This window comes from Pogoniulus pusillus, chromosome Z (genome assembly GCF_015220805.1).
Source record: "Pogoniulus pusillus isolate bPogPus1 chromosome Z, bPogPus1.pri, whole genome shotgun sequence".
Classification (NCBI taxonomy): domain Eukaryota; kingdom Metazoa; phylum Chordata; class Aves; order Piciformes; family Lybiidae; genus Pogoniulus; species Pogoniulus pusillus.
In genome coordinates this window covers 92,108,975-92,134,917 of record NC_087309.1, presented here as the reverse complement: position 1 = coordinate 92,134,917, position 25,943 = coordinate 92,108,975, and the positions used below count along the sequence as shown (strand labels likewise).

General features: G+C 40.7%; 1 protein-coding gene across 8 annotated transcripts in view; it reads left to right on the top strand.

The window, feature by feature from the left end:
- The window catches only part of MCC (MCC regulator of WNT signaling pathway), a 161,848-nt gene that overhangs the window by 109,052 nt on the left and 26,853 nt on the right, over positions 1 to 25,943 (top strand). For 7 of the 8 annotated variants that reach the window (XM_064140136.1, XM_064140138.1, XM_064140143.1 and 4 more), the window contains 6 exons: positions 17,496 to 17,642; positions 17,964 to 18,053; positions 18,712 to 18,860; positions 20,467 to 20,607; positions 21,795 to 21,895; positions 22,479 to 22,659. In XM_064140136.1, the coding sequence (XP_063996206.1) occupies positions 17,496 to 17,642; positions 17,964 to 18,053; positions 18,712 to 18,860; positions 20,467 to 20,607; positions 21,795 to 21,895; positions 22,479 to 22,659 (809 nt within the window). The remainder of the gene's footprint in view (positions 1 to 17,495; positions 17,643 to 17,963; positions 18,054 to 18,711; positions 18,861 to 20,466; positions 20,608 to 21,794; positions 21,896 to 22,478; positions 22,660 to 25,943) is intronic. The other variant, XM_064140139.1, reaches the window with a different exon arrangement.

Below are 25,943 nucleotides of genomic sequence, written 5' to 3'. Positions count from 1 at the left end.
TTGAAAGATCCAAGAGAATGTCACTTCAATTTCTATTACTTTTAAAATTTATTGACTTTGTCCCTGGTAAATCTGCAGTGTTTTGGCTAAACTAGAAATAAATCTGGTTTTAAAACAGGCAGTTTCAGATTTGTGTTCAGTTTGACTGACAACTTAAACTTCCCTTAGTAGTGTAAAAAAGAAAAAAATAAGTGTGAGGTAGAAAATGTGTACTCTACTGTTGTATAAAATAAGACCACTTCTTCTTTTCCTTTGTGAAATCTGGTTTGATTATATATCAGAAGTCTATTTCAGTCTTTAGGTCTTTATACTGCTTTTATAGTGACACTTGTTTTTAAACAGAGGTAATACTACCTCTTGAGCTATAGAAGCAGCATTTATGCACATGGGGAATTACTTCAGGATAGCGGGGTGTGGTGGGGTGTGTGAGGCAGGATGGGGTATGGCAAGCAGGCAGAGAATAGGAAAGTGTGTGCTTGTGAAATGTGCTTTCACAAATGGAGATACTGATGGTATAGTTCATTATCAAACAGGGGGAAAATATTTATATTCTGAGAAGTCAGGAATTTGAGTTAAGGTGCTTAGAAGATTGGTAACAAGAATTCATACTGACAGGATCTCATCAGTTAAAAGATAGAAAAGAAGGAAGAATTGCTATTTGTGCCCTCAGGGATTAGGATGTCTGAGCCATTCATGTATGGTTGAAAATTTAATCTTTCAGTATACCAGATAAATTGTTTCCAGTAGAGGTTGGAAAGCCTACAATGAGTTCTAAATGCGGGGGGGGGGGGGGATGTGAAGAGGGGAGAAAAATAGATGTAGAAGATTCTAGGGGAAATGTGCAGCTTAATTGGAGAAGTGACTTAGAATTTCATAGAATTTTCATAGAATCAACTAGGTTGGAAGAGACCCCCAAGATCATCCATTCCAACCCATCCCCCAGCCCTATCCAGTCAACTATACCATGGCACTAAATGCCTCATCCAGTCTTTTCCTGAACACCTCCAGGGATAGTGACTCCACCACCTCCTGGGCAACCCATTGTTCTCTTCACTTGGGGAAAACAAATCTGAATTTGATATCCCTTAAGTGATGAAGACATCAAATAAGAATGGGAGCTATGGGCTAGTCAAATTTAAGGACAAAACTTGAACAACAGATTAATATAAACCATGCATAGCTGTATTAGGCCAGAAATTAGACTTTAAACTGTGTAACAGACATCAGAGTTGGGTTTCTGAGGAATCAGTAAGGAGTAGGGCTGCTAGCTACTTTGAAAACGGAGCTTAAAATTTAGTATTTGTTACATTTGTATACTGAAATGTGTGACTATGCAGGGATACCTATTAATATCAAATTTGTTTTGTTAGGACTGTATTCAAAGGAAAGCAAAAAAGCATACTTCTAACTGGCCCATTTGATAATCTTAATTCTAGAGTTGCCGTTAGTACAAATATTTTGTTTGGCTGCCAGCAGTAGCACAGCATTGGATTAGCCAAGGAGGAAAATGTTGGTTACTTTTGTGCATGTAGATACCTACTTGACTGGGTCAGTCTGTATTGGAATCCTCAATGAACCAAGTATTTGTGGAGCCACACAAATACTGGCTACATTACTGAATGTTTCACAATTACCTTAGTATAGGAAGGGCCTAGAACTCAAAGGATAGTGTTAATCACACTGATTTAGTAGCTGTCAGTCTGTCTATTGACACTGTTAGCAAGGCTGGTGCATATGTTACTGGTATCTCTCTAGTTTGGAAGTATCTGTAGTGGAAACAGAATTAAGTTTAACTTGTTTCATGTAAGTGTCTAGAGCAATTGTCAGGTGATAACAGCAGTGGGATATTACTAACCCAATTGTGTTTGGACCACTGACCCTGGAAAGGGTTAAGTCTTGCATTACTCAGTGGAGAGAGTGAGCTGTCTTTCATATTACAGCAAGCTAGTTCAAATATTTATTCTTCTTTAAGTAAGGAAATTCTTTCTGGAGAGATTGGGTAGGTGTCTTGCCCACCAGACAAAGTATTAATGTTGATTGGAACAGAGCATAACAAAATTAAGCCACTTGTATAGTCAGAGGTTACCACAGCTGTAGGGGGAGGGGTTCAGTTATTTTCATTGAGTTTGCACCTATAGAGGACTTTATTGAAACATGGTTTTCAGTATCATCCTGAACTTGCAGAACAACTGGTCTATTGCCCCCACCAGAGAGATTTATTTGTGGCATATGACCCAATCAGGAACACTACATAATTGTTGCACGAGAAACCATATTTGCATTTTAAATATAGCATTGTATCCATAGTTGCAAGAAAATAAAGGTTTGCTTTGACCTATTAAATATTTTCTGTATACCAGCTGAACTCAAAGTCACTTCAGATTATCTCCCTGAAGAGTGGGAAAGGGGATTCAACTAAAACTTAGTTACTGTTCTTTGCAAATTAAATTGGATGAAGCGAATAATCTTGAAATTGACCAGATCAAAAGGTCTGTTACCTCAGACCAATATCTGTAATCAAGCAGAGTGCTTTAAATACGTTTTGCTGAGGCTTGTTGGAAATTTAATTTAATTATGTATTTACTGTGCTCAGTTAACAGGTTGAGCTGCTTTCTAGAACAGTAGCTAAGAAACAACATACATATGGCATTTGTTTCTCACAGGTCATTAGCTAATGAGATAATAATTTATTTCTGCAGTGTACTAACTGATTTCACAACACAGAGATTTACATTACCTTTGTATGATACTGCCATATTAAAAAATATTTTTTTCTAGATCTTGGCTGATCAGTTCCCTAGAAGCTACTTATACATAGCTGACCATAATCTTGAATTCAATAATACAGCTATGATGATGGGGAATTTCTGTACCAGTTCATGGGATTAACATTATTATGCAACAGTAAGGTTGTAATCAAGCCAACACTATTTACAAATGCTCTATGTAGTAACAGGCTTAAATGTTAGTACAAAAGGCAGTATTAATGTTCTTAAACAAAAGAATGATCAGGTTACCCACCTGGCGAATATGGGGAAGGCTGTGGATGTAGTCTACCTGGACTCCAGAAAAGCCTTTGACACTGTCTGCCACAACAAGCTCCTGGCAAAGCTGGCAGCTTGTGGATTGGACACATTCACCCTGATACAGGTCAAGAACTGGCGGGAGGGCCAGGCCCAGAGAGTGGTGGTGAATGGTGACACATCCAGTTGGCAGCCAGTCACTAATGGTGTCCCCCAGGGGTCAGTATTGAGCCCGGTCTTATTCAATATCTTTATTGATGATCTGGAACAGGGGATTAAGTCCCTAGCATCAGTAAGTTTGCAGATGACACCAAGCTAAGAGAAGGTGTGGATCTGTTGGAGGATAGGAAAGCCTTGACAGGCTGGATAGGTGGGCAGAATGAGATTTTAAAAGGCCAAGTGCAGGGTTCTGCACTTTGGCCACAACAACCCCAAGCAATGCTACAGGCTGGGGACAGAGTGGCTGGAAAGCAGTCAGGAATAAAAAGACCTGGGAGTACTGATAGATAGTAGGCTGAGCCAGCAGTATGCCCAGATAGCCAGGAGAGCCAATTACATCCTGGCCTGTATCGGGAACAGTGTGTCCAGTAGGACAAGGGAGGTTATTTTCCCCCTGTATTCATCACTAGTTAGGCCACATCTTGAGTACTGTGTCCAGTTCTGGGCACAGATGTTGAGATACTGGAATGTGTCCAGAGAAGGGCAACGAAGCTGAAGAGGGTCCTGGAACACAAGCCCTGTGAAGAGAAGCTGAGAGAGATGGGGTTCTTTAGCTGGAGAAGAGGAGGCTCAGGCATGACCTCATTGCCATCTACAGCTACCTGAAGGGAGTTTGTAGCCAGGTGGGGGTTGGTCTCTTCTCCCAGGCAAGCAGCAACAGAACAAGGGGACCCAGTCTCAAGTTGTGCTGGGGGAGGTATAGGCTGAATGTTAGGAGGAAGTTCTTATCAGAGAGTGATTTGCCATTGGAATGGGCTTCCCAGGGAGGTGGTGGAGTTGCCATTCCTGGAGGTGTTCAAGAAATGACTGGATGGGGCACTTAGTGCCATGGTCTAGTTGATTGGACAGAGATGGGTGATAGGTTGGACTGGATGATCTTGCAGGTCTCTTCCAACCTGATTGATTCTATCATCTATGACTCCCTGAAAATCTCTTGTACCCACCACAGCAATCACATAAACAGCACTGATGTAGTTATGAACTCCATCATAACTGCTAAGTGAAAGCTGTAGGATTTTTAATCACTACCGTGAAAACTGTCCAGCTGGCAAAGGAGCTGTGCCTCAGTATTGTACTAGGCAACCTGTTGGTATAAGAAGTGTTGACTGTGGGAAGTGTTTGGCCTTCTGGGGCTGTACAGAAAACCTGTCTGAATTAAAAAGATGGTTCTAGTTCTGGAAGTTTGTTGAGTCTGTTCTCTGCTTAAGGCATATGTCAATTTGTTCAGTTAATCAAATGCTTTTAATTCTGAGGATTAGTTTGCATCTGCCCTCAACTTGGCTGAATTTACCAGAGCAAAACCAAACTTCTATTTTAGCTATCTTCAACTTAAGACCTCCATGAAAGCTGGAGAGGAGGAAAAAACCCTGCATTAATCTGCAGAGCAGAAAAGTGCTGCTTTAATGAGTTATCACTCCAGCAACATAGATTGCATCCACTCTAAGGTACTTAATTGTAGCATGAGGGCTCTCTCAGAATATCTTGTGCTTGCAAGGAGTTGAAACCTAATCAAAGGTTAGATCTGCCAGAGAAGTAGTGCTGCTTGTGATAGCTAAGTGTTGTGGAGGAGTTTTTCTGGGTTTCCACCACACTAAGTTCTTACATATTTCTTGAAAGCAGGCGTCTTTGCAGTGGAGAAAGATTTTGTAATTTGAACTGCTGAGTGCGGGCCTAAGCTCAGTAAACTCCAGAGAATTCAGTGAGGGGTCAGCCCTTAAAAATACCAGGAAAGACTTCTTTACTATATTCGTACAACCTGTAGGAAATCAGACCGTGCTATCTCTAATGCTCACAATGAGAGGGGCTGAAAATAATTGTTACTAGGCCATACTGAAATGTTAGTCCTGGTTTAGGATGGGAAGCACTTAGAGCAGCTTGTTGTGCTTGTACTACATTTTACATTTTCTCCATCATTGATTTGCAGTATGCATGAATAAATCAGAAAATGAGAGAGATATATTCACTCTTGTTCATTGTACATTTTCATCTTTTGCATAACAGGGCGATAAAAAATGAATAGAGAAAGAAAATGTTACTACTTGAAGGGTGCAAAGATACTGGATGATGAAACAGTCATAAGTAAGACAGAAACAAGAGAATCACAGGCATGTCCTTTATTTGAAACTGGTTTATGACAAAAAACAGTGTCCTTTAAATGTGGAAATAGTTGACTGAAACAATCAGCTTGTAGCTGTTTGTTTATTTAAGATGTTAACAAATCATGCAATTGTCAGCATGCATGGGTAAAATGCAAAGAGTAAGAACACGTCTTTTAGATTCATTATTACAGATAATTAACATATTGCACCAAATTATTTTATATAACCCATCATGCATTTCTAGAAACATATCCATGATGCCTGTTAATCAGTTACAAAGTCTTTCATAAATCCAACACTGCCGAACTGTGTCAAGTCCTTTTCTCTTCTACCGGTAATGACTTTTGTCTAGTTCTAGAGGGACCCTGTGAGAAGTTATGTATTATTTTTCACAATTTCCTACTCCAGTTCTCCTCAGTCAAAGAAAAAAATAGAAATGCAGATAAACAATTTGTTCATATTGGTAATCATCAACTATTAATAAATTTAAGATTTATATTTGTATTCATAACTTGCCTTGTGCCTTTCTCAATACCCCTGCTCTTGCTATTGCCAGGGTTCCAGCACATCTTTACTTCTATTACTCTCTGGACTTCCTCCAGCTATTCCAAAGAATTTTGTTCTTTTTTTTTTTCAGTTGTGGATTTCACAAGTGTTTTCTTTATTTTCTCCTTTTAAAACTCTCTTCTCACCTATTGTATCTCATGTGCAGTACTGCAATTACCTTCATTCCACTTAAATGTATATTACTTAAAAATGTATATACTTAAAAGTATAATCTTTAGAATTATTTTTATTACATTTGTAACAACACTTAGGACTTGTACAAGTATCAAAGCAGATAATTTTTAATCACAGTTTTCAAACCAGTCTTTTCATAACTCATACATTTGCCAATCCAGAGAAAAATCTGGCTCTTCTGAAATATATTTTTCTTGATTCCTGTTTTTTGGTCTTCCTGCATTTTTCCTGCAGAAGTACTGGTAGTGTGGAGAAGTATTTTTCTGAGGAGTTGGTGCATAGTGCTCTATTTACAGTGGAGGTTTTGGTGACCAGAAATAGTTACCTATGCTGTTTCTAGGCAGTCTGGTGGGTGGGTGACCTAGTCCTGAGGGTCTGACTTGGTGAATGTGTGAATTGTGAAATCGACAGTTTTACAGGTCAGGCAAACTTGCCCTGTTTTCCTGCTTAGAATTACCATCCAGTACTTTGAGTAGCTTAAGTTACTTACAGCAGTTAATTCAGTACATAATTACTCAAATGAAGGTCTGAATCAGTAAATAAATCAAGAAACAGATAAGCAGATATTTTCTTCAAGTTCTGGTTGCTTCTGTTATGATATTAAAGCAGTAACTTACATAGATTAATAACTATGCTTTCTGATTTTTATAAATACTTTCCTGAGCAAAGCTTGGCTTGGCTAAGGTCTTAGCTCTGTTCATTTTTTGTGTTGCTACAATTGTTCTTAGAATAATTTATTTTGTAAGCATGGACAGTAATCATTTCTCAGTGATAAAACATAGACTAAAGGAAACCTATGTGGTGGTTTGGCCCTGGCTGGATGCCAAATACCCACCAAAGCTGCTCTATCACTCCTCTTCTTAGAAGGACAAGGGAAAGGGGAAAATGTAACAAAAGCCAGTAGCAAGGTAGAAGCAATGTAATAGTGGTAAGTACAGGGAAAGAGCAAAGGCCACCCACAGAAGCAAAAACAAAGAGAGGTGTTATTCTCTGCTTCCCATCAGCAGTTGATTTTCAGTCCTGGAAAGCAGGACTGTATGTGTAACAGTTGTCCTGACGGACAGGCGTCATAGAATCATAAAACAGAATAGAATCGTAGTATCAATCAGGGTTGGAAGGGACCACAAGAATCATCTAGTTCCAACCCCCCTGCCATGGGCAGGGACACCCTACCCTAGATCATCATGGGCAAATCTCCCCAGACTTCCTTCTTTGACTTCATTCTTATACCTCAGCTGACGTCATATGGCATGGAATATCCCTTTGGCCAGTTTGGGTCATCTGGCTCGGCTGTGTCCTCCCAGCGTACTCTTGGGGCAGGGAGATGTTGAAAAAACCCAGCTTGGGTGCTTCACTCAGCAGTAGTCAAAACACTGGCGTGCTATCAACACTCAGCTTCAGCACATGGAGCACAGCACTGGAGAGATGCTTTGAAGAGAATTAACCCCAGCTCAGCCCATACTCCAGTTTGTTTCTCATACTTTGAATCCCTTCTTGCTTGCACTTAACAACTTAGCCTACGTACTTAAATAATTTCAATTCCCAACACACAGAGATTTATATCAGTATCCCAGTCTTGTAATAAAAAGATGTTCTTTTGCCCCTCCAGATGTTAACTATTCGGGACAGGAGAAGGATGTTCTAGTGTTGGGTACCAATGCCAGCTTGGTTTCAACCAGCGTTGTACTCATTTCTTGAGAAACTCCTTCAGTTTGGGTCCCTCTGACTGCATCACTTCCTGCAACATACAACTCGCATTCCATTTTTTTTTTCCCCCAGTGTTAAATCTCCTTGAAGCACATACTGAGGTTCCCCATACTTTTTCATTACACATCAAGTACATCCAGGTCCTTAAGCAAAGCCAATCCTACAAATGGGTTGTCCTTTCCCCGTGGGAGAAGCAACTCACACTGGCTTTCCCAGCCACTTTCCCATGTGCATTACAGGAATGTTATCTCCTCCCACAGTGTGTAAGGAGTCTGTTTGGACAGATACAGGACAGTTAGCAAATCTACTGGAGTTAACCATCAAAGTGGCTTCTGATAAATTTGCATCCTAGTGTTTCCCCCGCGTTACTCAATGCTCTCAGCATGGTCTTTCATAGTCCTTTATATCTTTTGATCTTCCCAGACGCTTGTGGGTGGTAGGGAATGTGATACTCCCACTCAGTGCCACATTTCTTGGCCCGGGAACTGATGGCATTATTCCTGAAGTGAGTCCTATTGTCAGATTCAATTAAACTTTAATGTACTACTGTCTTTATTTAAGGTGATTTAAAACTTTGGTTTCAATAACTGCTTAGCTGTTTAAGCAACTTTAATACTGTTTCCTGGTTACAATTAAATGCAGCATGTTACTTGCTTTGGAACTGAATTGTTCCAGGACTAGCTTCTGCGAATAGGTATTTAGCAATTTTTAAATCAGGCATTGAGGCAGGGATTTGATTTTACAAAGAATACATCCCTAGTGGTTTTTCTGTTTGTTTGCTTTTAGACAATGCTGTAACTAGAGCATTTGAAGACTTTAGTTTGCAACAACACAGGTTAAAAGATATACTAATGTGATTTTGATGTAATGACATTTTGGTGTTTTCTTTCTTCCCCTCTTTTTTTTTCATTCCCCCCCAACTGTTAATGCCACAGTACAAATTCTATCTGAACTGACAATCCCTATCTGCAAGTGGAAACATGCATACATGATTTATTTCAGTTGTATACATATCAGCAGGCTGAAATGATTTCTTTGCATCAGTCAAGCACTTCTGTCCTTAAGGTTTGCATTAGTGCATCTGTGCCCATGTTGAAATTATGTACATCTATATGAACAAGGGAGGCCTTGGCTGCAAAACTGTAGAAGGTGCATGCTGTGAATGTGAATTTTATACAGTCTGCTAAGTTAACTTCATGATGTGATTACAGTTGAGATGTATATTTCTGGGACAAGCACACATACTCATTTTTCAGCAATTTACTTTAAACATTCAAGATTTAATTTGAGTTTTTGTGTACTTTGTCATGTTTTCGTTTAACACAGAGACCAATGGATTTGTTTGCATTCATTTTGTTAAAATTGCAGCACTATTCTGTGACAGAACAGGGAAGGTACAGGTGCAGTTATTCCTTAATGTTCTCTTATTGTTGCCACCTACAGGGGGTTTTTTTGTTAGTAGCATGCAGTTGTTATGTTCTGCTGCATATAACGATGAGGAGGGGCTATCTTTTTTTTTTTTTTTTTTTTTTTTTTTTTTTAAGTGCCTACACATTCTGTTACCACCAAGGTCGCAGGCAACCTCACCTTCAGGTTTCAAGGGAACAGTAGGGGCCCTCTTCAGGGAAGAACAGGCAGACTATAGAGGATCAGAAGACACTTTCAATTGCTGGAAAGAGTTTCAGCTTGAACTCTTCCCTGAGTGCTGCAGTTCAAAGGCATGTGTATACATTGTGAGAAGAACAATTTAACTGCAGCTTCTTCAAGTTGATATTGCTAAAATGTTGAACATGCACTTGATGAGCCTCTATAGCTGAGGAAAGTTTAAGCTTTAATACAACTTTAGTTTAGATTTCAACTTGTCTAATTAGTTCTTTTTGTAAGTGTATTTAGTGAAAAATCCCACCTTGTTTTACAGAAAAGGAATCAGGGATAGATTTCATCCTATAGCAATGTGTCAAAAATGGAGTGTTTATTCTACTGGACTAAAATTTTGCCAGTTCTAATTTGTAGTTGGGATGTTCCAACAAAACTAGTGTAGAAATGTGTATATTAAAGTAAACACTCTAGTTTAAGGGAGATTTCCTCTTCAGATTATTTCATCACCCTTCTCTCATCTCAGTTTATTTTGTTTGAGATTCTGTAGGGAAAAAATGAGCCCTGCCACTTTACCATGTGGAATAGTTGTTGTGTTAAGCAGACCATTTGTTCGTTGTCTGTTAAGAACTATTCCAAGGTAAACATTATAACCTTTAGCTCAGTTTTAGTTTGGCTTCATCTTTTAATCCTGAGCAATCTTTTGATGTCAGTTTGTGCTAGTTTGAAGCAAGCTGGAATGTTTTGGTAGAAGAACTAGATAACAGGCAGTGAAATGAAAACAATTGATGTCAACTTCTCTCACAGTCATGCTGAGAACTCTGGGAAGAAGAAGAAAACGTTCTCCATTTTGTCTCTTACTCTTGCTTTTGCCTTAGACCTGGTCACATCTCATTAACCCTGCTCCCACTAACCTTGCTCCCTAACCTCTTGGCTGCACCTCTTTTCTTCCTGAGAACTGGGGTAAGGTTGAGAGGGGCCGGGGGGAGGTGTTGGGGTGGTTTGAGAGCCCGTCCTGGGGACTCAGGTTTCTGGGAGGGGAGTTGTGCTTTTGTATTGTTTATCCTTTGTATATTTCTGTATATAATTGTATATAACTGTATATATTGTAAATAGCTGCTTGTAAATTCTGCTAGCTGTAAATAAATTGCTTCATCTATATTCCCAGGGTCCGTCTGAGTTAGCTGGGGCAAATTCAAAAGTGTGGGGGGGCGGGGTAACCCCCAAACTATCACATTTTTAATTGGCTTTCCCAACGTGGGGCTAGAGATTTTTGAGTGATTGGAAAATTAGCTCTGGGAATTAAGATGAAGCTAATCAAGCAGCTATTGTACTTGGTGGGGATTGCTGTGTGGCCTGTTTTCTGTTTTTTTGTGTACAACTGGATCAAAGACCAAATTGGTTATTTCTTGCTTCATGTAGTTTTTAAGAAGGCTAAAGTTAAGCTTTCAAACATGTTCTGGAGCTGGGGTGATTTTATTCTTGGTTATGCTGGTTTTAATATCTCTGAGAATATTACCAAGGATATTACAGGAGCTCTGGTCAATAATGTGACAATCAATGGAAATTCTGCTTTAAATATGGCTCTAATGAGAGTTATTCAGCCTAAGACAGGAATTCCAACTGTTTGCATAGGCACATGCTCGTGTAAAACTGTTTTTCTTCTCACAGTTTTTAATATTTGCCTCATGATTTTGATATTCATATTAATTTTGGCATTACTGGTGAAAAATTCAAAACCAGCTTCTGTAAGAACTAGGAAAAATTCTGTGTCTCAGAAGCAGTCTCTTTCACAGCAAAACAAGGGAACACAGTTATCGGCTTCCCCCTTGCCAGCCTCTGCCCCTCCTTCTCCAAGTGCTGGGAACACGGCCAGTGCTCCCGCCAGTAACATAAACAATGATAACAAAAACAAAAACAATGGGCAGAGTTTAGCAGGAGCCCCAGGAGCACAGGCAGGTACCCAAAATCAGAATGTTCCTAGCAAAAATGACAACAATCCACAGAGTTTGGCAGGCATCCCAGGAGGACAGGCAAATAATAACACTAATGCTGGTAACACTAGCCCAGTCAGTCCAAATCCTAATGACACCACCTCAGCCAATTCGAACCCCCAGCCAGCAGACCAGAACCAAAATCCTCCTGTTAAAAGCAAGGCAGATTTGAACTCACAAGCTCCAAGTCAGACCTCTAATAATTCAAACCCTCCAAGTCAGACTCCCAATGATTCAAACCCTTCAGGTCAGACCCCTAATGATTCAAATCCTCCAGCAGACACATCCAAGTCTGTTGCTGCTCAGGCCCTTCTGGCACCTGCTAAGGCAAAAGCTAAGACAAAGAGTGGTTCACAGGAGGATATAAGAGACGGGACCTCTAGTGATCAGCAGCAAGGAGAGGAGGAAGAGGAGATAGTTAGTCTGCGAGACCTTGTAGATGTGCTGAGACATCAATACTCAAGTCAGAGGAGTGCTGTGAGGTTAGCTGCCAAGAGAGAGGATGGTTCCAATGAGTTTAGGAATGCTATGAGGAAGGTTCTGTTAGGCCCAGTACCACCAGATCAACAACAGGAAGAGGAGGTGGAAGATGACATCCAAGGCTCCAAAGATCCACTCAGAGAGGTCAGGGAAGTTAGGAAGGAATACACAAGGGAATCAGGTGAGCCAATCTTAAGCTGGCTAGTGAGATGCTGTGGCATTGGTGCTAATGCCTTGCAGGTAGGAGACAAGTCTGCCAAGCAGCTGGGACCACTCACTAAGGAGAGTGGAGTGGACAAACACCTAGCAAGTCCTCTTGGTAGGGTTAGCTTGTGGACACGCCTTTTGTTGGCTGTGGCTATGAGATATCCTTCCCGAGATGATTTGCCATGGGCTGCCAAGAAGTGGAACACCATTGAGCAGGGAATTAAGCTTCTGAAGGAGTTTGCTGTGAAGGAAGTGCTTTATGGAGATCATGGTACTCATGAGCCTGACGATATTCCGTTGGGAACAGGTCTCATGAAGAAGCTGATTAAGCTTGCTCCTTCATCCTATGCTAACATCTTGGCCAGTAAGTTTCTAGCAAGGAGTGATAATGGAAGATCTTTCACTGTTGGTGAGTTCACTGACCAGCTCAGGCAGATAGAGGACAGCTTGTCACATTCTGGTTTAGTCTCTGCCATACAAACTATGACCACAGAGATTAAAGATACCATGAAAGAACTGAAGGAGGATCTCAAAAACATTACCAATCTGGTAAAGGATACCGTTCCTGCATCATCTGAATGGGTGCATGTTTCTGCAGTCAGGAACAGACGCCCACCTCCTGCAAGGCAATTCCATCCCAGGAGGAGACAAATTCCACCCAGACATCAGCAATCACGTGCGTCACTGTGGATACTTCTGCGTGACACATACGGTGAGAACGTGAACAAATGGGATGGTAAACCTACTTCAGCTCTTTCGAAGAGGGTCAGGGATCTGCAGAGTGGCAGAAACAGAGGCATTAATGCCAGAAAAGTAGCTGTCACTTCTTCAGCTCCCAAGAGCAACTGCAATTGTTCCAACAGTTGCAGTTCCTCTCACAACAACACCAGTCATTGTGTACACCCTACATGCCATGTTCAGCATTAGGGGTGCCCTGCCTCCAGCCAGGAGGAGGAAAGGTATAGTGGAGAGAACCGAATCTATTGGAATGTATTCATTAGGTAGCCTGGCAGTTCAAGAGTTCGGAAATACAGGGCTTTAGTTGACACAGGCGCTCAGTGTACTTTATTGCCATCTAATTGTAAAGGGACAGAGTCCATTTCTATCTTTGGAATCACTGGTGGATCTCAAGAGTTAACTAAGGTACAGGCTCAGATCAGTTTAACTGGTAAAGAGTGGAAGACACATACTATTGTAACTGGTCCTGATGCGCCTTGCATTTTGGGAATTGACTTTTTGAGACAAGGTTGTTTCAAAGATCCTAAGGGTCATAAATGGGCTTTTGGAATAGCATCTGTAGAGATTGAGGATGATAAATTGAAATTGTCTATTAGACCTGAACTTTCTGATGAATCTGCAGTTGTGGGACATCATGACATAGAGGACCTGGAGGTGCCAATTGCAACTCAAACTGTTCATCATAGGCAGTACAGAACTAACCGTGACTCTTTGTTGCCCATTCATCAGCTGATTCGTCAGTTGGAGAGTCAGGCTGTCATCGAGAAAGCTCATTCACCTTTCAACAGTCCCATCTGGCCTGTGCGTAAACCTACAGGCGACTGGAGACTGAGAGTTGACTTTCGTGCCCTCAACGAGGTGACACCACCCATGAGTGCAGCTGTGCCAGACATGCTGGAACTCCAGTACGAGCTGGAATCGAAGGAGGCTAAATGGTATGCAACCATAGACATTGCTAATGCTTTCTTCTCTATTCCCATAGCAAAGGAGTGCAGGCCTCAGTTTGCATTCACCTGGAGAGGAATCCAGTACCAGTTCAATCGTTTGCCTCAGGGGTGGAAACACAGCTCAACCATCTGTCACTCAGTCATCCACAATGCACTGGAGAAAGGTAAAGCTCCAGAGCACATCCAGTACATCGACGACATCATTGTGTGGGGCCAAACTGCTGAGGAAGTCTTCGAGAAAGGTAACAAAATCATTGACATTCTGCTGCAAGCAGGTTTTGCCATCAAGAGGGACAAGGTCAAAGGACCTGCCAAAGAAATTCAGTTTCTGGGAGTGCGGTGGCAGGATGGTCGCCGTTACATTCCTCAGGATGTGATTAACAAAGTCTCTACCATGGCAGTTCCCACCAGTAAGAAGGACACACTTTCTTTTCTTGGTGTGGTGGGATTTTGGAGACTACATATTCCTGGTTTCAGTCAGATTGTCAAACCTCTGCATGATGTGACTCGAAAGAGAAACAATTTCGAGTGGGGACCTGAACAACAAGCAGCCTTTGATCAGATCAAATGAGAAGTAGTCCATGCAGTGGGCTTGGGACCTGTGAGATCTGGTCCGGACATTAAAAACATTCTGTACACGGCTGCCAGTGACAATGGTCCAACTTGGAGTCTTTGGCAGAGAGCTCCAAATGAGGCATGTAGTCGTCCACTTGGTTTCTGGGGACGTTGCTACAGAGGTTCAGAGACAAATTACACTGCAACTGAGAAAGAGATTCTAGCAGCCTATGAGGGAGTGAAAGCAGCTTCTGAAGTGATTGGAACTGAGTCACAATTGCTTTTAGCTCCTAGACTGCCAGTTCTAAACTGGATGTTCAAAGGCAAAGGTTCATCACCACATAATGCCACAGATGCAACCTGGTCTAAATGGATGGCTTTGATAACCCAGCGAGCACGAATGGGTAATCTTGACCGACCTGGTCTGGTGGAGGTGATCACCAACTGGCCAGAAGGCACAGACTGTTCCAAACCTCCAGAGGAGAAAATAACTCGTGCTGAGGAAGCTCCTCCCTATGGTGATCTCTCTGATCAGGAAAAGAACTATGCTTTGTTCACAGATGGTTCCTGTCGTCTTGTTGGGAACAAGCGAATATGGAAGTCAGCGGTTTGGAGTCCAACCAGGAGAGTTACCGAAACGAAAGATGGCGAAGGAGAATCCAGTCAGTTCGCTGAGGTAAAAGCTGTTCAACTTGCTCTTGATGTGGCTGAACGTGAGAATTGGCCTATCCTTTACCTCTACACCGACTCGTGGATGGTAGCCAATGCTCTATGGGGTTGGCTGAAGGACTGGAAGAAGAATGGTTGGCAGAGGAAAGGAAAGCCTATTTGGTGTGCTGATCTATGGCAGGACATTGATGCACAGCTGGAGAGAATTCCAGTGAAGGTGCGGCACGTAGATGCACACATGCCTAAGAGCAGAGCCACTGAGGAACATCAACACAACCAGAAGGCAGACCAAGCTGCTGAGATTGCTCAAGCTGATACCAACTCTGATCTTGACATTGACCTTGATTGGAAACACCGAGGTGAGCTGTTCTTAGCTCGGTGGGCCCATGACTCATCTGGACATCAAGGCAGAGATGGAACATACCGATGGGCTCGTGATAGGTCAATTGACTTGTCCATGGATGCTATCGCCCAAGTCATCTATGACTGCGACATTTGTGCTGCTATTAAGCAGGCTAAGCGAATCAAGCCCTTATGGTATGGAGAGAGATGGTCAAAGTACAAGTATGGTGAAGCCTGGCAGATTGACTACATCACTTTACCTCGATCTCGTTCTGGCAAGCAGTATGTGCTGACGATGGTAGAGGCCAGCACTGGATGGTTGGAAACCTATCCAGTTCCACATGCTACTGCACGTAACACCATTGTTGGTTTGGAGAGACAGATCATGTGGAGACATGGAACTCCAGAAAGAATTGAGTCAGACAATGGTACTCATTTCAAGAACAATCTTGTGAAAAACTGGGCCAAAGAGCATGGTATTGAATGGATCTATCACATACCCTACTATGCACCAGCTTCAGGGAAGATTGAGCGCTACAATGGTTTGCTGAAAACCACCCTAAAAGCCATGGGGGGTGGAACTCTGAAAAACTGGGACAAACATTTAGCAGAAGCTACCTGGTTGGTAAATAGTAGAGGTTCAGTAAACAGAGCAGGACCTGCACAATCAGATTTGGTCCAAACAGTAGACGGTGATAAAGTTCCTGTTGGACATGAGAAGAATCTGTTAGGGAAAACTGTTTGGGTATTTTCTCCTTCGGGCGAAGGGAAACCTGTCCGAGGGGTGGTTTCTGCTGAAGGTCCTGGTCATACCTACTGGGTAATGCAGGAGAATGGTGAAATCCAATGTATTCCAGAGAGAAATTTAACTTTAGCTGAAAGAGTTTAATTTCAGAGTGTCTAATTCAAGCTGTTAGGAGTTTTCTGTTCTAGGTAACATCGGCGCCCAACACTGAGAGAGTCTACGATAGAATCTACAGTACGTGACCACGAACCCAACATCACCTGCTTTTGAATCACCTACATCTGGTTGAAGTGTGAACCGAACTTGTATATATTGTTTTAGTGTAAATATTGGTTTTGGGTTAGATTGGATAATTCTCAGCGATACTCTGAGCGAAGTAGACAAGGGGTGGATTGTGCTAGTTTGAGGCAAGCTGGAATGTTTTGGTAGAAGAACTAGATAACAGGCAGTGAAATGAAAACAATTGATGTCAACTTCTCTCACAGTCACGCTGAGAACTCTGGGAAGAAGAAGAAAACGTTCTCCATTTTGTCTCTTACTCTTGCTTTTGCCTTAGACCTGGTCACATCTCATTAACCCTGCTCCCACTAACCTTGCTCCCTAACCTCTTGGCTGCACCTCTTTTCTTCCTGAGAACTGGGGTAAGGTTGAGAGGGGCCGGGGGGGAGGTGTTGGGGTGGTTTGAGAGCCCGTCCTGGGGACTCAGGTTTCTGGGAGGGGAGTTGTGCTTTTGTATTGTTTATCCTTTGTATATTTCTGTATATAATTGTATATAACTGTATATATTGTAAATAGCTGCTTGTAAATTCTGCTAGCTGTAAATAAATTGCTTCATCTATATTCCCAGGGTCCGTCTGAGTTAGCTGGGGCAAATTCAAAAGTGTGGGGGGGCGGGGTAACCCCCAAACCATCACACAGTTCTACTATTATCTGATGTGTTATGAGGACTGTGTAGTGTTTGCAGTGCTTGCATACAGAGAGTTTCTGTACACTTGCTTGGGTGCTTTTCCGGTATCTCTTTGTGTAGTACATGATATATAGTAGCTTTATGTAGTTTTGAAAGCCTGATTAACATTTTAATGCCTTTGATTTTTAAATATGACAAGACCATACTATGGTATATTTGTGTCACCATTTTTTTCAGAGAGAATCATTTCTATACATACAGTACAGTTGTACTGTATGTGTTCTATAAAACAAGCTGAAGCATATTTCCACAATGCAAACAGTTGAAATAAAATACTACAATGGAATTGTAAAACAACCTCCCTTCATCTCCTTCCCGCATGTAATGTTTGTGGCCACCAGAGGACAAAGTACAACTTCTGTGCTTCAGCCAGAAGCAATTAGACTTGGCTAGACAATAAGCAGATCTCAAAAAAACTATTTAAACTATAAAAATTTAATAAACAGAATGCTATGTTTTCTTGCAGGTTCGAGAACTGCAAACACGTTTGCAAAGCGTGCAGGCAACAGGCCCATCCAGCCCGAGTCGTCTCACTTCTGCCAATCGACCTATTAATCCCAGCACAGGAGAGCTGAGCACAAGCAGCAGTAGCAATGACATTCCCATAGCCAAGGTGAACTATTGTGTGTTGAAGTAATGCTTCTCATTATCTGGAAGAAGCAGGCTTCATTTTGCACAGCTGCTATGGAAGCACGTGTCTAGCTGGGACATATCTAGAATCTCTAGAAAGTTTTCCGGAGTCCTAAGCAGGCCCATGAACTTGATGTACAGAAGGGAAGGAAGCACTAATAATTGTAATTTTGTCAGTTATAACACAGTTGTCAGTTTTACAGTAGCTTCTTCCAGGTTTGCAAGTGTATCTAGTGAATGTATTTTGTGTAATCTTTATGGAGTGTGAGTTTCTTTGTAATCTGTGCAGCATTCTGACTTACAGATTGCTGAAAGAGTGAAGTTATCAAAGACAAGATCAGAGACTTCATCATCTGATAGACCTGTCTTAGGATCAGAAATCAGCAGCATAGGGGTAAGGACTAATAATTATCTGCATGCATTATACCTTCTGACCCATATGTTATTAAATTAATGTGAACTACCTGAAAATACTTCAAAAGATACTTTGAGTAAATATGTTAACAGGTATTATTTCATCCAGTACTTAGATCTCATTTTCTTATCACTAGTGGCTAGAAATCATTTGTTGAGTGACTTCAAGAGAATGATTTTGAAGTCAATTTCTTCAAAATGCTAGCTATTCTTCAGGAAGAGACAGTTCAGTTGCATTTCACATCTTCCAGTCATCAGAGAACTGGGTTCTGTTTTATAATACCAATGTAAATCCGTAACACTTTTGGTACATTGTATTAATATTTGTTTCACTGAAGAGCTTAATTTTGATATCTTGTTGAGCTTTCAAAAAAGTAAATAACTTACACGTTAAGCCTTTTAAATGTATGATACAATAGCGGGCTTCACCGCTAAGTTAGTAGACTTTTAAATCAAAATCAGTCCTTAAAGTGGAAACTTGTTCATATTCTATTCAATGAAAAATGCATAGTGAAAACTGAATAAAGAATGATCCGAAGAGAGCATGTGCCAGCAAGTGTAGTTCTTAATACAGACTACCTGGGAGAAATCCGGTGGTTATCTATTCACAACATTCTATTGTTAACTGACCTGTACAGGTGTCTAGTACTGTGGCTGAACATTTGGCACATTCTCTGCAAGACTGCTCAAATATCCAGGAAATCTTCCAGACTCTGTATTCACATGGATCTGCCATCTCTGAAACTAAAATCCGAGAGTTTGAAGTGGAGACAGAGAGGCTAAATAGGTAAAGTTAGATTTGATCAAGTTTGTTGTCTGCTATTAGCTCTGCTAAGGTTACTACTTTTTATTATTTTTTATCATTTCTTAGCTCAATCTCAGCTCAGCTGTGGCAGTTGGAGATAAACATGGAATGCTGTTCATGAAGAATCGTGTGCTAAGGATTCTATCCATTAGCATGATAGTCATATGTTATTAAGTCAGCATTATTTGCACTGTAGAGTGTTCTCTATGGCCAACCAAGTGAACATGGCATCTTTTCTTAAAATACATCACTACTAGCAGTAAGGATTTCCTTAAATTACTCCCCATCATTCTGGAATTAGCTTATTTTGCTTTGTCATGAAGAAGCAGAATTATAGCATTAACACTATCACTGTAAGTACTGATATGTGATAGTGTGGCATATATTCCAGTAAATAAACTTCTCTCTGCAGAGGAAAGGTTAGAGCTTTCTGGAAGCAGTTAAATACTACTGGAGTTATCCTTCAATAAGTGCTATCAAACCATGCTTTGCATCCTCTTTGGCACTTGAAATCAGAACTGAGGATCAGGAACATGAGAATCATGTCTCAGCATGTTTCCTTCTCAGTCTGTTTTTCCTACAGCTATTTCAAATTTAGTCTGACTAGTAATACAGTATCTGTTTTATTTGTAGCTCATGTTTTTGTAGTGCTGCAAAATGTGGTCCTTTTTTTTCTTTGTGCACTGCACAATTATGCTTTAACAACACATATATTTACAAGACGATGTCAAAGAAGTTATATAAAGAAGCATCTGAAAGTTAGAGCAGCCAGGAAAGTCAAGTGTTTATTCTGATTGCAGAATAAATGGTGGTATACTAGCCCTTCTCCTTCTTGTATTTGTTAAGAAGTCAGTGGTTTTAGAGTTCTGCATGTCACTGATTTTTTCGTTAGCTACTGATCCAAATTTTGAAATAGTTTGTCTGTCTGTTTTGACTGTATGCCCAGCTTCTAGACCTAGATGTAGTACATTAATGTGTAGAGCAGTTATTTTCCAGTTTCAGAGTTAACCTCACTGAGAAGAATATTACAGTGAAGTCGAGCTTTTGAAATTTAATTGCTCCATTGAAACTGTGATCATGTTTTGGAAGTTACCGTTCTTAACGCAACCAAAACATATGAAACAGTTACTCTGAATGTTGCAGGTGAAGGGAACTTAACATGCAACTGCATGATCCCTGCACACGCCCACACACTGCATCAATCAGTATGGCCCTTAAGAAGCAATCGTAGCAGCAGGAGTGAGGTTTGGAGGCAGTAAAATTTAGCAATATATTAGTTTGAAACTGCCCTACACAGTCTTATGTTGACTAAACAGGGGTACAGCTTTCTGCTTGCTGGTGTTTCAAGCTGTTAGGATTTACATTTTGTGGCAAAGAGAGGAAGAAGACAAGAGGCTGTCCTGAGAGAAATTACTATCCTTTTGAGTGTTGATATGGGACACATAATTGATAGATTTTTGTCATTTTCATTAAAAATTTTGTATGGACCAAGTGGTATTTGTTGGTTTCAATTATGATTATTCTGAAGTTTTCAGGACAGTGGCTGAAAGTTGATCTTGAAGGTTACAAATTAATTCATTTTCTGCAGCCGTATTGAGCACCTGAAATCCCAGAATGACTTACTGACAATAACACTGGAAGAGTGCAAGAGCAATGCTGAGAGGATGAGTATGCTTGTTGGGAAGTATGAGTCCAATGCCACAGCCCTCAGGCTTGCCCTGCAGTACAGGTATTTACCTATGCACAGGGTGTCTTAGGCAGGAAAAAAAAAATGGAGTGAGGGAGACCTTTTGGAAGTCTTTGAGAGTGAAGTTGATTGTGTACCATAGTAATACTGTTTCTTTTTAGTTTCCTCCCTGAAAAGAAGCTCATCTGGTTAAACTGCTTGACAAACTACTGACAGAAGTTGCTGGTACAAGTGTATTTCTACCCTAGATCACCAGCAGTAGTGAACTAAAGTTAATAGACGTATATACAGATTTATCTTTTAAATTTTTAATACTTAATGAATTGACATTTGAATTAGGCTTGAACTGACTCTGCTGTATGCAGTCTTAAGATATAGATGCTCTGTTTTAGTCTCTGACTTTTCACAAGACCAGTAGGCCAAAGATTAGTATTGTACTCCACATAATTCTGAGTGACTTTTCATTACATCAGTTGGATGTTTTTGGTATTTGATTGCAGGTGTCTAAATTTGCTTTCAACTGTATGTAAAAAGATGGAGTTGTTTAACTCCTTCAGCTTCACCTAATCTGAAACAGGCAGTTTGAGTCTTAAGAGAAATTGTACACCTGTTACTACCATCCTTGAGCAAATTCCAAGGAACTGTAAAATAAAAATATGTGTATTAAAGTATTTATTTTAAAAGACACTAGAATGCAACAGGAATGAGTGACTCAGAACTATATTTAGAAGCTGTTGTGTTCTGAGTAGAAAAATCTTGCAGCCATGGCAGAACAACAGATATTTTTCTTATCTTCAATTTTCTTCTTACTGCACTTTGTATAGTATAGTTGTACAGTGGAGTATAAAGTAGTGTGTTTTGTGTAGTAAGAAGGCATTAAAAAAGTTTCCCAAAGGGATTGGGTTGGCCACCATTCGTATTGTTGACTTTCAGACATTTTCAGACATGCTTCTGGAGCTCACTTCACATAAGGTCAATGTCTTTTTTAGCTTGTTACAACACTTGAGGCAAAGTGGGGGCCATCATGAGGAAGAAGAGACTGTTGAATGTGGTAAAAGCAATGTGTATTAAGTCATTTAATGTCACTTCTGCTAGATAAGTAGGAGGGAATCATACAGTTCATCAGCTACCTCTGCTTTTTTTTTTTACTGTTTCAGGTATTCTTCTCCTCTAAATTGTAGGTATACTTTGTGTGATTTTTGTTCTATGCGATTTGTTTTTCCTTTCAGTGAACAGTGCATAGAAGCATATGAGCTGCTGTTGGCATTAGCAGAAAGTGAGCAGAGTCTCATTCTTGGACAATTCCAAGCTGCAGGTGTTGGTTCTGTTGGTAAGATGTCAGTTAATCACTTTTTTTCCCCCCACATGTCAATTAGCATCATAGTTAGTTGTAAGAGCAAAGTGTCTCATGACCCAGCATTTAAGAGTTACTTTCTGGTCCTTTCTTGGTTTTAACTAATAAAATAATTTTGCACATCTAAAAAATACAAGAAAAGAAAAGGGGAGATTGGAATCAAATCATAACATTCATCAGCAATTTAAATTAACCTAAATGTACTGTCATAAAGAGATACCTATTCTGGCAGTGGTGAGGCTGCTACAGGCATGCAGCTGCACAGAGTGAAATTATGAAACAGCACTCATGAGCATATGTGGCTTAGGGCCACAAAGCTGCAGTAACTGCAAATACTACTACCTGGAACATTAATATGTGGAAATTGTGGCTGGGAAGGCAATGCGTTCAGTCCAGCAGCTCAGTTACCACTGATGTGAGGTTGCTTTTACATCATAGATTGATAAATTATTGTCATCATCTTGGTGTAAACTGAGAGCATAAAAAGCATCTTTACTGTTACCTTGATTTCTATCACCTTTCTCAAAGCTCTGAAACAAATTGTTTGGTTGAAAACTAGATCAAACAGGTGAGGAAAACATCACACACATGCTTAAGAGAGCTCATGACTGCAGGAAGACAGCTGAGAATGCAGCAAAAGCCTTGCTGATGAAGCTAGATGGGAGCTGTGGGGGAGCCTATGCAATCACTGGCTGTAGTGTGCAGCCATGGGAAAGCCTATCATCCAACAGCCACACGAGGTAACTGTAACTCTTTTGTTCTCCTAATCACTGAGAGTTTTGATTTCAGACCAAAAATTATGCTGTATTGTGTTTGCTGAACTACCTCTCTCACCTCAGTCCACTGGCTTCTTTGGCACAGAAGTAGAGTTCCACTGGTGTTTTGAAGTGCTCAAGAATTATTTGCTAAGTATTGCAAATTCAGACATTTTGTTTTAAGCTGTTTCTGCTCCCTTTTCATTTCTCCTTGCCCTACCCAAAATTCTTCCTTCCCACGCTAGTCTTTTGCATGTGGATCAGCATAATGGAGAGAATGGATTCTTCTAGGAAAGGCTGGATATTGCAAGTTCTCTGAAGACCTATAAAGTCATAAAATTTAAATGAGGAATTATTGCAGAAGCATTCCAGTTCATGAACATCTGCCAGTGGCCTCATATTGAGTCCTTCCCTGCCTGTAATTTTACTCTGTGCAGCAAATATATGTGCTTGTGTATGAATACAGACTTGACAAACATCATAGATAAATATAGATTAACATTTTTCTTTTTAAAAGTTGTTTTGATTTCTCAGATTCACTCTAAAACTTCATTTTAATTCCATTTTTGAACTAGTTCTTTATTCAAGTGCTGTCATTTTTTGACACTTTTAGAAGTTTATCTTAGTACTATATGATTTCCTCATTTTGATGAGGTCTCCTCCAAAGGAACTTATTTCCTGACATGTGACTATCATGGAATAGCTAAAAAGTGAGCAAAAAGGTAACTTGAGGAAAGAGGATCCTTGTGAGGTGTTCAAGCAAGTTTAATGGTGCACTTTCAGCCGCAGAAAAGTGTGTAGTCAGAAAATCAATGTGACAATGTCTGTGCTAATCACACATTATTCCAAAACCAGTAAGCTAGTAAATACTTATGGTACAAAATTATACAAATCATCCTTGCCTCAGTCTGCATGCTGTAATGCTGTATCTATGCTGGTATGTCAATGTGTTGTAAGTGGCCACACATAGCACCACTTTCTAAGCTGATGTGCTAGTTTGAGGCAAACTGGAATATTTTAGTGAGAAGTAGATTATAGGCTGTTAAAAGGAAACAGTGGTGATGTCTACTTCACTCATAGGCTTGCTGAGATGTATAAATACAAAAACGTAGATAGGACCATGTGTGTGGGTGGTCTCTGTCAGAGCCTGTGCTCTATCCCTGAGCTATTTTCTGTGTAACTAATCCTTCTGTTTTCTAACCTCCCTGGACAGCCCTCCAAGCTCACCTTGCACATAAGGCAAACTCTGGGATAAGGTAGAGGGGCGGAAAGAAGGTGGAAGGGTGGTTTGGACTCTGATTTCTGGGAGGGGTGTTGTGTTTCCGTATTACCTTTAATTTGCATATTTCTGTATATAGCTTTATATATTGCAAATATATACTTGTATATTGTGCTAAGCTGTAAATATAAAGCTTCATTCCTTAACTTCCAGCCCAGCTGAGTCTCTGCATGATTTCATAAGAGTGGAGGGGGGATGGGTAACACCCAAACCATCACATCTTTATTTTGTCACTTCCAAGTGGAGCAAATTAAATTGGATTGATTGCTAATTAAGTCTGGAAGTTAAAATGAAGTTATTTTGTTTAATTTGGGCAGTGGCCTGGCTGATTTTCCTCTTTTGGCTCCATCGTTACATTGCTGTGAAGCTTGGTTCCCTCCTGTTTGATTTACTGTGAAAAAAGATTAAGGGATTTTTTTTTTATTCTGGAGAGTATCTTCTGGGCTGGGTAGGCTTTAATATTACTGAAACTGTTACCAACTGTGTTTTTAGTAAGTCAGGAAATACTACAACAGCTGAAAAATATTCTCTGGTGAGGGTAAATTTGCCTAAAACTGACCTTGAAGATCCCACTGGTGAATTTTACACATGTAATACAGTGGTATATTTATCATGTGTGATCTTAGCCCTCATAATTCTGGTTTTAGCACTATTGGTAGCATTGTGCATGAGAAATTCGAATGTGTCTGCTTTAAGAAAATGAAAGAAGAGGGTTTCCTCACAAACAGAGTTAGAGGTAAGGCCTGCAGACAATCAAAACTATTTCTGTTTGGGGGAAGAGGGAGAGGGGGCTGCCATGTCCACCGTTGCACCTCCTCCGTCAGGTTCTGGGACAGCTGCCAAAGTCGTTGACAATAATGTGGCAGGCAGCCAAAGAACAGATCCAACTGTTCAAGTCTCTGCTGTTTCTTCATACAGTTTAAATGCTTAGGGAGCAGCTTCTAACTCTAAACCAGATTCAAACTCACAGGCAGCAGGTCAGACACTCAGAGATTCAGACCTGCTAGCATGAACTTCCAAAGCTTTTCTGGCTCCAGCCAAGGTGAGAGCTAAGCCAAAATATTTGACAGAGAGTGATTCAAGAGGGGATTTAGGCAAGGGAGCCTCTGCTACACAAGAGGAAGAAAAAGTGAAATACAGCCTTAGAGACTTAACCAATATACTTAGATTGCAATACAATGATGAGAGGAGCTTTGTGAAATTGGCTGCCAAGGAACATGGCTCTGAGGAGTTTAAGAGTGCTCTTAGGAAAGTTCTATTTCTAGGCCAAGGACAACCAGGACAACCAGAGGAAGAGGAGGAGGATGATATCCAGGATTCCAATGATCCCAACAAAGAGATCAGGGAAGTTAGAAAGGAATATGCAAGGCAATCAGGAGAGCAAATCCTAAGCTGGCTGGTGAGATGCTGTACTATTGGTGCAAATGCACAACAGACAGGAGACAAGTCTGGAAAGCATCTAGGGCCACTTGCAAAGGAGAGTGGAGTAGACAAATAACTGGCAAGCCTTCTTGGTAAAGTTAGATTGTGGACATGCCTCCTGATGTCCATGGCTATGAGGTATCCCTCCCAAGATGATTTGCCAAGGGCAGCTAGGAAGTGAAACACAACGGAGCAAGGAATTAAGCCTCTGAAGGAGTTTGCTGTGAGGGAAGTGCTCTATGGTGATCATGGCACACATGAGCCTTATGACATTCCTCTTGGAACAGGTCTCATGAAGAAGTTTATTAAGCTTGCTCCTTCACCCTATGCTAACATCTTGGCTAGCAGGTTTCTATCAAGGAATGATAATGGAAGGTCTTTCACTGTTGCTGAATTCACTGACCAGCTGAGGCAGATAGAGGACAGCTTGTCCCATTCTGCCCTAGATTCTGCCATTAAAAGTTATGGATACAGACATAAAAGATAGCATGAAAGAACAGAAGGAGGAAATTAAAACTTCCATATCCAATTTGGCAAAGGATACCGTCTCCTCATCTTCTGAATGGGT